The sequence below is a fragment of the Falco naumanni genome, chromosome 5 (assembly GCF_017639655.2).
Source record: "Falco naumanni isolate bFalNau1 chromosome 5, bFalNau1.pat, whole genome shotgun sequence".
Lineage (NCBI taxonomy): Eukaryota > Metazoa > Chordata > Aves > Falconiformes > Falconidae > Falco > Falco naumanni.
Genome location: NC_054058.1, coordinates 50,999,519 through 51,012,330, shown reverse-complemented (window position 1 = coordinate 51,012,330; position 12,812 = coordinate 50,999,519). Strand labels below are relative to the sequence as shown.

The window sequence follows — 12,812 nt, the reverse complement described above, 5'->3', positions numbered from 1 at the left end:
TACACAGCAAGGCTGTGGTTTTACAAGCAATTTGAGCCAGTTCAGTTATAGGCTACTTTTGAAAGAAGTCTGCTGTTCTGCATGTTTCCCTCTGTCAGCACCTGTGTTGTGGGGGCCGCACCAGGAATGAGATCATGTTGATCAGTATAACAAAAAAAGAAAAAAAAAACCAACCAAAAAAACCTGTTTTGCAGCTGGATTAGTTCCTTGATCCTGTTACTTTTGTAGTCTTAGCACAAGACAGAAGGGAGGAAAGCCAGTCCTTCTGTGTTTGGTGGCAACTCTTGTTTAGATAAGGCTGTCATTCAACAACTGCTTTAAGCCAAACTGTAGAATCCATATGGATGGGATGTCTAAAGCTGTTAAGAATGCATCTATTGAGAATGAATAAACTTATTATTGCTTTTATGAAGAATAACTTTCAAAGTGGTTCACTTTGGTGAGTGGAATTGACTTGAGATTTTTACTATCTGGCTGCAAGATTATATGTAAAAATGCCTGTTTGGTATGTAAATACAAATTTTATGAATGAGGAAAGAAACCTTTGTATGTGTCTTGTATATTTCCAGTATGGGTTTACAACTCAGTCCAGCTTCTATTAAAAGCAAGGGCAAAAACTTACTGGTTCAAAGTTGCCTTCTAAAACCCTCTAATATTTTAGGTATTGATTCTACAAATCATCTGCATAAACCAGCTTACATCTATGGCGGTTGCAGTAACGCTAATTTTGTCTTTCTTTGATATTTTGTCAATAAACTACAGGTTTTACAGTGTGTAGTAAATACACTTTTTACACTAGCATTTCAGCATGTTGTCTAAGTGTTTGGAAATGAATAGCTATTTGTATATTAAACCCTGGGCAACTATTTTGGGTTTGTTGCAGTATCCTTGGGTGGAAAGGTACAGACCGATGCATGTCTGTTGTATAGCAACTTGTTTTTCTTTGATAACTTGTTTATGTGACAAAAAGAGAGGGTTTATCAGATGAGTTTCATATTCTAATCTTCTGACTTTCTTCTCTTTAGGTTGCAGCAATCTATAAAGATTCAAGTATTGGAAATCTTATAAATATAGTTATTGTAAAATTAATTGTAATTCACAATGAACAGGTAGGAAAACTAAATATTAAAAAGATTTCTTTCTAATAGAAGAAACTAAATACATGAATTTGCATTGTAATTCCGAAGTTTAAAATGTTTTGGTTTTAAATACAGAATATTTTCTTTAACTATAAAATTATCTTTTAAAATAAGAGACTATATGTCAAATGTGAGGTTAGCTGCAGAACCTCTATTTAATGCCTGTATTTCCCCATCTCTCTACTAGCACCTCCTGTTGACCTAAATGGACATAAATCAGATACTGTATGAAGCTTATGGCATAACTACCGAAAGTGTGGTTATTCACATAGAAACATGACAGGGAAATGAAAGCTTTTATAGAGGGTTTTCAGCCCTAACAGCTGTAATATTTTAAGATTGTAAGATGTGTACACTTTTCAAATACATGACTCTATATTTATTTATCATAAATGTCTTGTCACTCTATTAAAAAAAATATTTAACACCTGGTGCATGCTGACACGCATTGATTATAATAATGTGTTTCCATGACTGGTGACTTGCAGCTAAATTAAGATCTGATCCTGCAAACAGATCTGTGTGAGAGAACTCTTATTGTGGAGTCCTGCTGACTTCCTATCCACACACAGCCATTGTTTTGCAGGTTAGGGTCACAAATGACAAAGTAATAAGTGCAAGGGCATGAATATTAAACCCCTTATTTGGTTTTTCTGTTGTTGTTTTTTGTCTTTTTTTTTTTTGCCATTTATTGCTTAGGAAGGACCAGCTATCACTTTTAATGCAGCTACCACTCTTCGTAATTTTTGCTTATGGCAGCAAGCACAAAACACTTTGGATGATGCTCACCCTTCTCACCATGATACTGCTGTTCTTATCACTAGGTACAGTATTTGAAATAACCGTTGTTACAGAGCTAGGTGAGACAAATGCTTCGGGTATTTTTACATCATTTTTTTAACCATTTCACTGATATTTTTCATTGATAATTGAAGTCAATGAAGACTGTCTTGTACTTCCCAAACGACTAATTATCAATACATGAGCTATTACTCTGACAGTGATATATGTTGTTAACTAACCATCTGATGAACCTTTCATTAAAGATGATGGAAATTACTTAGACCTGGGATTGCTACAAGGAAATGAAGTCTTTAGTGATTGCACATATATGTGATAGGAATGGAGTGTTGTATGTAATGGAATCAGCTGAATGATGCAGTGACTGTGAGCTCCTGGTAGCCCAGGCATAATATGAACTAAAAGTTTACAAATGGAAAACATTTGAATATTGGTATATATTCTTCCTGTACACAAATCGCCTCAGTGAAGGTTCTGATGTTCATCCACTGAGATTCGTTTTCTCTTTTGCTGTTCATTTTCATTTTTTTTCCCCTAGTGTTCAAGTTAGACACACTCCAGCACTTCCAACTCTGATATTTGTCCTGAATTTTATGTTGTTTTGGCAGATGGTCCACTACATAAGTTAGTTTCAAGTATACTGTAATCTTCATGTTTTTCAGCAGCGTTTCATGCTTGGTCTCCCTTTTTCATTGTAGAGAACTAACATAATATTTGAATTTTTATTCTTTGCAAGCCAGATAGAAGGCAATACCGTGAGCTTAGTCAGGTGAATTTAAATGACTTCTTTCACTAGAATGCAAATTGTTTGGACTGTAAGATTAAAAATTGAGAATCAGATTTGCAGTTGCTCTAATTAAACAGCAACAGTGAAATACTTTAAAAATGTTATTTTATTTGTTGTAATAATATTAAATAAATCTTTTCCTTCAAGGGAAGATATCTGCAGAGCTAGAGAGAAGTGTGATACTCTTGGTGAGTTACTCTTTTTTTAATCAGTATGATTTTATAACAGAAAAAATATGAGCATTTCCCTGTAGGGAGAAAAATCAATTAGGAATAAATCAGAAAATAAATGTAAAAATTAAGTCGCATAGACAAAAAAATCAGCTTCTCAATGCCATACTGCCCCGGTATGTACTTTGGTGCCAGGTGGCTGATCATTTTGTGTAAATCTGCTGCATAGTTGAGGCATGACTTTCAACTCAGGTGCCATAGTATTTTCTTATAGAGTCACTCCTCCTACATGAAAATTCATTCTGTTAAGCTTTTATATAAGGATTCAATCTTGCAGGTTTAGCAGAGCTAGGTACAATGTGTGACCCACTACGCAGCTGTTCTGTAAGCGAAGAAAATGGATTGAGTGCTGCTTTTACTATAGCGCATGAACTTGGACATGTGTAAGTACCTATTTTCCGGCAGGTAATTTTTTTTTTTATTATTATTTCATTTTTAGTATGACCAATCTCCTGTGATGGGCTCTATTTCTAGAAGGATGCAGTCTGCTACGTTCTTTTAGAAGTCATTATTTTTGCCCCTTGCAGTGAGCTAGCTCTACCCCAACCTAGAGACAGAAAAATAGTGAATTTTATAACCTGGTTTATATCTTTAATTGTGGGAAATACTGGCCATACAGCTGCCTTCTGTCCTTTTGTCATACGAACTGGTTGGAACACTGGGACAGGTATCTTAAATGTGCAACTACAGTCCTGTAAACTCCAGCTGCATTCTAGTGCTGATAGGAATTTACCTTTAAGAAAAAGCAATTAATGTAACGCAGAAATAATCTTCCTTGTGTTTGATCCTTTCAGAATACAATAGAGTAACACAAAGAGAAATACTTTACACAGAAAAATAAGAGGAGATGACAGCATTTTATTTTATGAAGCATACCTCATCAGTGATGGCAGAAAGGTGCTATACTCTAGCTCCATGAGGCATGCCACAGTGTAGGTAACGACGACGTTACAGAGCTCAGTAGCTAGCTTGTTAATTTTCATGTGCCTGGAAGTTCATTTAGATATATGCCATTTGCCATGGTACTTAAACCATATAAAAGATATACAATAAGAGGATGTGTTAGTTGCATAAATATTATGTTGATGTGCTCTGTAGTTTGTTTTTGTTTACTGAATAATAAGAATTACGATGTGAATATTGGGGTAATATGTTATGGATAGTCTAGCGATGGCCTGTGTATTCAATTGAGGAAATGGGATGTTCATTTAAAGTGGCATACTCCCAAAACTGGAATTTCTCTGGTGAACTAAAGAACTGTGTAATTGTAAAATTCTTCATGTGCCCAGCATTATATAATAAGGAGCATTTTGGATAAGGAGAGAATTTTGAAGGCATTTTTCAGATACCTATTGCCATAATGTCAGATAGTCATATTAAGTGTGTCCCATTAAATTTTAAGGCATTTTCAAACTCAAAACTCAAGCATTTGCTGCTACAACAAAGAGAGTTTCAATTAATTATTGCTGAATTTGTTTTGGAGTTTGTCTGTTTTCCTTTTTAGATTTAATGTGCCTCATGATGACAGTTTTAAATGTAAAGAAGCTGGAATTAAACATCAATACCATGTGATGGCTCCTACTTTAAATTACCATACAAGCCCATGGACCTGGTCAAAGTGCAGTCAAAAATATATTACTGAATTTCTTGAGTAAGTATCAATATAATGCTATGGTTTTGGGTTTGCTGGGGGTTTTTTTAGTGTTTTTTTTTTTTTTCCAATTCCATGTCTTTTTTAGAAGTATTTTAAAGGTATTGCTTAAATAGCATTTAGTGTTGTTCTTGGGTTTAACCAGTGACTTGTAGGGCCTCAGTCCTCCAGAAAAATGAGTGCATTTACTTCTTTGCATGATTCATAACCTTCTTAAAGTTGCACTTGGCATATAAGGCTATGAAGATTTATTTATTTTTTTTTATAAATATAGTGGCGTTGGCTATTGAAAATATCTGTACTATGATTTTAGTAGGTTAGAATAGGCACACTTTCTTTCTGAAAGTTTTTCTTTAAAAAATAAGTGGCAGGTATAATTTGGCAGTACCATCTTTTTTCCTGTAAGAGTGTGAAAATGAGAAATGACAGCCAGAACACAAAAAACCTTAAGCTTTGTTTGGTGCATCTAATGCAAAATCCAATAAAAGAAAATCAAGTGACCTGGTTTATTTAATTAATTTTAATTAAAGTCGTTATATAGGCATGCAAACCCATAACTCCACCAAGATATGCATGTGTAAGTGCTGTGTGAGTGGGCTCCCGATGAATTGAGTGTTCACATTTTGTTTCTGTTTTTACAACAGTACTGGTTATGGTGAATGCCTCCTAGACAAACCTAGTGGAAGAATATATGATCTTTCCTCTCAGCTGCCTGGGTCAGTGTATGATGTCAACAAGCAGTGTGAACTTATGTTTGGTCTTGGGTCACAAGTGTGCCCTTATCTGGTGAGTGAACAACACACAGTCACACTCATTCTATACTAAAAATTCCTGAAAGGCAGGTTTAGAAATGGAATTTCAGGACTTGGCGTTCTGGAAGAATTTGGAAGAAATATGTCTAAGTTCAGGTTATATTCTGTTGAAGGGGGAAGAGTTCAGTGGGCAGCATTGCTGCTCCATATGCTAGAAATATATAGAATTAAAAAGTAGGATGCGGTCATTTTGACTTGTACATCTGTGAATGTGATTATAATTACTTTGGAAGATCTAAAACTACATAAATTAAGGCTTCCTGCCACTGCTGAAAGGGAATTACTTCAACACTTTCTACAAATGTTTTCACATTATAGCTCCTATCTTACACTAACAGGTCTTTCTTATCTGCTTCTTTTAGTGCTTTTTAAAAATTTATAACTTGAAAGTTAATATGTTAATTCAAATATTTGTTCTAAATATTTGACCCAAAGTGTAGATTCCCTCTACTCTGTCAAGAGTCAAAAATATTTTCATGCCTGTTAGAATATAATATTTGTATACTTAACCAAAAATTTATTTAAAGCAAAATTGGGATCTGGAAAGGAAACTTGAGATTAATATTGAAAAGTTGTATTTTGAAAAAATAATGTGGTCAGTGCAATATAAAATAAATACAAATATAACGTTCTGACTTCATTGCTGTCAAGATGTCATGTAGAGTTAGATTTTGGACCAACTTCTTAAATACCTCTACTAGTATTGCATGGCTTGTCGGAGCTGTTTAAAGGACAGAATTTCAGATCAGATTTGGAATGAATTAAGCGGAGTTTTTGGTGAGGTAGAATGTTTAAGAGGAGTCAGGCTTTATGGGAATATTATAGAAAAGTAAAGAAGGATTCAAAGAGCTGAAGATGGTGTTCCTGAAGAATGCTTTGCAAATTTTTTAATCCATAAAAGTTATTTGTCCATTAAGAGTTGAAAAGGAGGATTTCTCTTCCATTTTGTAGTCAGTGCATTTTAGGAAGAATCCCAGTTAGAGTATTTTTCTGGGGATTATATGCAAACTGTGCTGTACAGAATCAACCGTAACCTCTTACCTCCTTTTTTTTATTAGATTTTCTACTAAATTAGAAAGTTATCTATTACTTCTAGTGGGATCACTTTCAAATATTCCACATTCCTGCCTAGCCTTAAATTAAATTCATTTTGGTTTTGTGAGGTTTTATCTGTGGAAAATGGTAGTACTAATAGCAAACGCTAAGCCCACATACTGCAAGAAAACAATACAAATACCTAGCTAATGTCTAAAACGGTGTTACAGGTACAACAGAAGTAATCTTGTTTTCTTTTTAGAAACAATGCAAACGCTTATGGTGCACAAGCACAGAAGGTGTTCACAAGGGTTGTCGTACTCAGCACATGCCTTTGGCTGATGGAACAGTTTGTGGTGTGGGAATGGTAAGCCTTGATTTCTTTCTTGGTACTTGCATATGGCAAAATTGTTGATGTAGATAAAAAACGGTGCTTGCTGTGTGGCAGTACCGCACCTGTCGCATCCTGGTTGTGTGAATGGTATCTACATGATACCTGCAGTTTCTCATAGTACTGTAATATTGTGACATAAGTAACATAGGTGTCTGTTCAGAATAATTAAATAAATTTACAGTTGCCACATTGGTTAAAAATAGGTAGAAGACCTCAGGGGAAAGTTGCCATCTTTCCTTCTGTTTGAAAAATTCAGATCATTTTAACAAGTAGGGTGTTTTCTTCATTGGTAGTGCTCCAAAGTTGAATTTCCTGGATACAAACCATATCAAAAGCATGTTTCCCCCAGTTTGTCTTGTGCAAGCTGTTTCACTGAACCAGAACAAATTAAGTATGAGTGAGTTAGGTGGAGGAGTACACTTTTTTGGAAAGACGAGTCTTTGGGTTAGAATCCTGGTTTGAGTAGATATTTGCCCATTTTATCTGTTTTACACAAAATAAGAAAGCATGTATCAGTACCTCTTCACCTACTCTAGTAAGTTCCTTTACCACACATAACTCAAATTCATATACTGTCTTGCCTATTGTAACATAATTCAGGATGCTTGGATCTGTTAGTGCTAAAAATCAGGAGCTGTCTTCTCACTTATACCCTAATGCATAGGGCTGCCTGGTTATATGAGGTATGGACTGAATGCTTTGGTTACAAAAAAAAAAAAAAAAAAGAAGAAATGGAAGCTGGATTTCCTGTACCCAGTTCATTCCTTTATTTGGTAGAGTGTTTGGATGATGAGAATGCAGCTTACTCCTTCATCTGGCAGGTTGTTTTTGAATGCAGATCTTGATCTGTATCCTTGGATAATATAACTTTTCTTGGGCTGTCCATAAGGATCATGAATACCTAATCAGGACATGTAGTCAAGGGAGTTACAGAACCTTGATAGAAACTGTAGTGGTGGAGGCTAGTTGAATCCAGAGTTGTCGGTGAAGATTTGAGGGGTTTAGTTTTGGATTTGTATGTAGTTTGGGAAGTGAACAGAAATTAGGTGGTTGAGTTCTATGCTGATCTGGTCTTTGGCTTTTCTATGTCTCAGTTCACCACCAGCACATAAAAGTATTTTCTTACCTGTCAGGGGATTGGGAGAATAAATATTTCAGAGATCTTTTACAGGCTCAGATATGACACTGATTATCAAAGTATAGCTGGTTATGTTGAGCTGCTTTTAATAGTAGTGTGCTTTGGCAGCTTCAGGGACTGTGGGAGCAATGTTAACTTTTTATCTTTTGATAGTTTTAGAGGTTCAGAGATGATTAAAAAAATATGTAGTCTAATTTCTATGTATAATAAGCTGCTACATTTCATTCAGTTATTACTAAATTTCCCCCAATATTTTTTAATCTTTACAGTTGCTTTTTTTTCTTTTCCTGTATTTGGTAAGATAGTAGTAGTGATCAATTTGAAGATACTGTCTTAATGGATCACAACTTAGTGGATAAACTGTCTCAAACAGTTTCATTCTCTCTTGCAAGATTAGGAAAAGGTATTTGAAGGTTACAGTGGAAGCTTTGCTTGATTAGATCCTATGCATGCAGGTGGTGTAATGTTTAACCAATTTTTCAGTCAGTCACTGATCAGAAAGGAAGTTCGTCTTTATGTAAAACTTCAGGTGTAATCTTTAGTTCAATTGACTCTAATTTGCCAATATCAGATGACTTCTTCTATATAAGAATACAAAACCTTATTTTGTGCAGTTACTCCAGTGAAACCAGTTTTCTGTAGGAAGTGAAGAGCTAATTACAGTCATTACCTCTGAAAGATGTAAGAAAGAGCATCAGTTGATCTGACAAATTGTCATCTGTTCCTGTTTAAGGAGTAGCTCCTTTCAAGCTCAGTCAACAAGTTCTGTTGATGTTAATGGAAATAAGAAATGGCTACTAGGAATTGTAATTAATATTTGCCAGCAAGCTAAATAAATTTAATATTTGGCATTTACAGCATTATTGCTGTGATCAATACAGAAAATATCTATTTAGGGCATTTGTAATTTTAGTATCTACTTTTTAAGCTTAGATTTGACACATGAGTATTTTCACAGTAGTCTTTGTTTTTCTTCAGGTTGGGTGTCTGCTTAGTGGATCTTGCTGTATGGACTGTTCTAATAGTCCTTGTATCTTTCCTTCCCCCAAAATACAAGAAGATATAAATCTACTAATAGCAGGGATACTCAAGTGAACGAGTAAACAGCTTTTCCCGAGTGCCTGCACATCCTAATGGAATATCTTTTTGCCATATGTATTCTATTAGCATGCATGCATTTTGAAAGAGAATTGTTTTGCATGTCTCATGGTGCACACACCTGTAGAGCTCAGTGACTTCTTAATGTATATAATATTAGTAGTACATATGGATAGCATTTTCTTAAAATGTTAAAAGAAAAATGCAGCCTAACATTTCAGTGTCTTATAGAGAATAAAGAAAATATTTTCTTGGGAATTTGGACATTTCCTGTATTAATGTTATTAATTATCAAGAATTAATGTTACTAAAATAGAAATTTTTTAATTTTACTTCAATTTGCTGTCTAGTCAAATGTCTTTGAGCCAACCAAACTGTACATTGTTCGTTCTAGAGTTACCTGGAAAAATGAATTTATTTTTGCTTGTTGGGCTTCTGCTGAAGTACGTGAAAATTTCTCTTTACCTCCTCTTTTTATACATTCTGAGTGCTTAGGTATGACAATAGCCTATAAGTAAAAATTCTACTGTGTCCAAGAACAGTTTCTCACTCCACTGGTATTCATGTTGTGTCTTAGCACTTCAGATGCTTTTAGTTTGCCTGTTCGGGTTCATAAAGATCTGTAGGAAGCTTCTGCCAGCTCTTCTAACATCACATAGACCTTCCCTGAAGCAGAGGATGCAACATTTAAATTCTTTGGCCTGACTGGTACTTCAGAGACAAAATGATAGTAAATATATCTAGACATGCCATACGTAAACATTTACTAGTTTTGCAGTGGTGAATTTCTACATACCACATGACTACATTAATCATTGCTTGAAAAGTGTTTCTGGTGTTCTTTTGTAAGAGAGATTATGAAATATAAGGTACGCATTCCTGAATTGTCTTCCTAAATACAATTCTATGACTAACCATGATATAAAATTTTTATTAGTGTTATTTTATTGTGTAATGAGGCACAATGACATGAAAAATGTCAAACGGTTAGTGCTTTTTCATGTCTTGTCTCTGTAATCAAAGCTGCTATGGGAGTATCTTCAGAATTAAGATATGTGCCATGTGATTAATTGGAAGTAGCCTGCTCACTGGATGCCACAATGGATTTCATATATACAGTTGTAATTTTTGTTGTGTACAATATATGTACAATATAAAAACATAATAAATCACAATAAGAAAAGTATTTATATGCTGGGTTGAGGACCAAGATACGATAGGAGGCCCCTATGTATTACAAGACATATGAGAAAGTTATTTTCCATTAGGTCAGAAACTGGTATGCTTTAATTGGCCTGATTTCCTTCTTTTAACCATCATAATTCTTGTTGTCATCATGTTTCAGGTAGGAGCTAATTTGATGGATGTTTAGGAAATGTGCATGACTTGAAGCGGTGCTAAAAGAGCTGCTCCCTTAGGTTTTCTTGTTACATTCTAGTCAGAAATTTCTTTGTGTTTTGAAATTTCTGCAGACCAGCAGGCTCTTGATATTATCTGTTTGGATTATGTTTCAATTGTTTTCTTTTCTTTTACTGTCTGTTTCTTTTATGTTTTGGGAGGCTACTTGATTTGAGGGATTTTGTGGTGAGGAATTTACTTTCATTTATACCCTGGGATAGTGCAAAAGACTTCTCCTTACCCTGAGCACAGGAAGTTTTGGAGTGGTTTTCCTTTCTTTCTGAAATTCCAAAGATGTGAGTTTGGCCAGTGATTCAGATTTTGGCATCTTGGATATCTTTGTTCAGATTTAAAAACCAACAACAACCCAAACCCCATAAATTAATGTTAGTAGATAGAATCCCTAGATTCACTGGATTTGTTCATAATTCTAAATCTACTGGGTACCATCGACCGTAGTGTTGTTGATGTCATTCACAGAAAATACTTAATCTCATTTTATGGAGGACCTAATTAAAAGGAGTAGTAAGCTAGTAGTATTATGGAAAAGAATATCTATGCTATTATGTATAACCGAATTGGTTACAAAGCAACTGATTCCCAAACTCTCCTTACACATATCCATCTCTGGTTTACACCTGGCTCAGAATCATGGCTTCTTTACCATGAAGCGATGCAGTTTATCGCAGTGTTGTTTAAATGATATTCCAGTGATGGTAACTCATCTGTTGGAGTTGGTGATGTACATCTGAGCCAAAAAAAACCCAAACCACCTCCAAATAATAGCTGGTGAAACTGTCTGTCTTCTAGGAGTAGCATTCTCAGAACAAGTCTTTTTTTTTTGCTCTGAAAAGAACAGCAAAAATACCCAATAAAATGTCTTTTTTTAATAATTATTTTTTGAGACACTTGAGAGTTGCACTCTGATCCTTCCTGGACTCCTGAGCAGTGTACAAATATGCCCATATTCCATTGATTCCTTGGACGTTAGAAGGGAGATGTAGGATGTAGTGTAATGAAGCTGGGTTAATTAGCATTGATAATATACAACTGTGGGCTGGCTTCAGGGGTGTCGGGTTGGCCGATGTAGGTAAGGTGCAGGTGTGGCTGGTTCTGTTAAGTGGTTGAGAGTGAGTGAAGAGAAGAAGCAGAGAGAGCACACACCCTGGATGAGACGAGGAGAAGGCAGCAGGGGGACTGTATGAAGTGTGCTGGTATGAGGTGGTAAAAGACCTTGTTGCAACTTGATAGGTTGGAGAGTGTTGCGACAGTAGGAGGTAGCTATCTGATTCTGACCCAAACTTTTTCATGTCCTGGAGCTGTCCTAGTGTTCTACATAGTGGCAGTTTGCTACTTAAACACTGAAAAAACACGTGTCAGAGAAGTCTGGAAAGAGCTGTTTAACAGCAAGAAGGAATCCACGTAATACAAATAACAGTTTGATTGGAAAGCATATGCCATTTTGAGAGAAATGTTTATACTTTCTATTCACTGTATATTCATTGTATATTGAGCTAGTGTGTCTAAAAATATCTAGAATAACTATTGAGTGAATTAAGATTTGATCCTACTCCCTTTATAGCCACATAAAGTGAGGGATACAGAGACAGTTGAGAATGGGGATGCAAACCAACAAAGAAAGAATTGCTTTGATCAGTAAAAGGAGTACCAGTCTCTGATTCTGAAGTATGTTTTCTGCAATTCAGTTGTAGGTTACTACCCATGTATTGATTTCTTTTCAAAACCATTGCATTGCTTGATTATCTCTTGAATGTAATACATGAGGACAGTTAATCTGAAAGAATAATTAATTCTATGTGTATATATGTAAAGCAGATATAAAAAAATTGGATGGATTTTAACAGAGTTGGGTGATGGGGGATATGTTAATCATCCGGGAGGTAGCAGAATAATTTTTGAACTGTAAAAACAAGGTGAAGTATATTTGAGAGCTCAAACCAAGAATTTTTACTGTAAACTGGGATTTTTGTGAAGTACTTTTCTGATGTGATTTTGGAGAAGTTTTCTGTGGGAATATTCCAAGGGAGAAATAAAATGTGTAGATTTTCTGCAATAAGAAATTGAAAATGTTGAAAAAAATTATTGAAGTATTGTGGGTTTTGTAGGTAACATCATCTGAATAATAAAGGTAGGCTTGTTTGAGAATCCATGGGGTTTTTTTCTTCCTAGCAGCTGGTAGAGTGCTGTGTTTTGGATTTAGTATGAGAACAATGCTGGTAACACACTGGTGTTTTAGTTGTTGCTAAGCAGTGCTTACCCTAAGTCAAGGGTTTTTCAAGTTTCCCATGCTCTGCCAGAGAGGAGGTGC

At 35.2% G+C, this 12,812-nt stretch overlaps 1 protein-coding gene across 1 annotated transcript in view; it reads left to right on the top strand.

The window, feature by feature from the left end:
* Positions 1 to 12,812, top strand: part of ADAMTS20 (ADAM metallopeptidase with thrombospondin type 1 motif 20) — a 98,945-nt gene that overhangs the window by 27,424 nt on the left and 58,709 nt on the right. Inside the window, exons 5-11 of the mRNA XM_040596689.1 lie at positions 1,026 to 1,109; positions 1,839 to 1,963; positions 2,875 to 2,915; positions 3,235 to 3,340; positions 4,462 to 4,608; positions 5,253 to 5,394; positions 6,718 to 6,822. Coding sequence (XP_040452623.1) covers positions 1,026 to 1,109; positions 1,839 to 1,963; positions 2,875 to 2,915; positions 3,235 to 3,340; positions 4,462 to 4,608; positions 5,253 to 5,394; positions 6,718 to 6,822 — 750 coding nt within the window. The remainder of the gene's footprint in view (positions 1 to 1,025; positions 1,110 to 1,838; positions 1,964 to 2,874; positions 2,916 to 3,234; positions 3,341 to 4,461; positions 4,609 to 5,252; positions 5,395 to 6,717; positions 6,823 to 12,812) is intronic.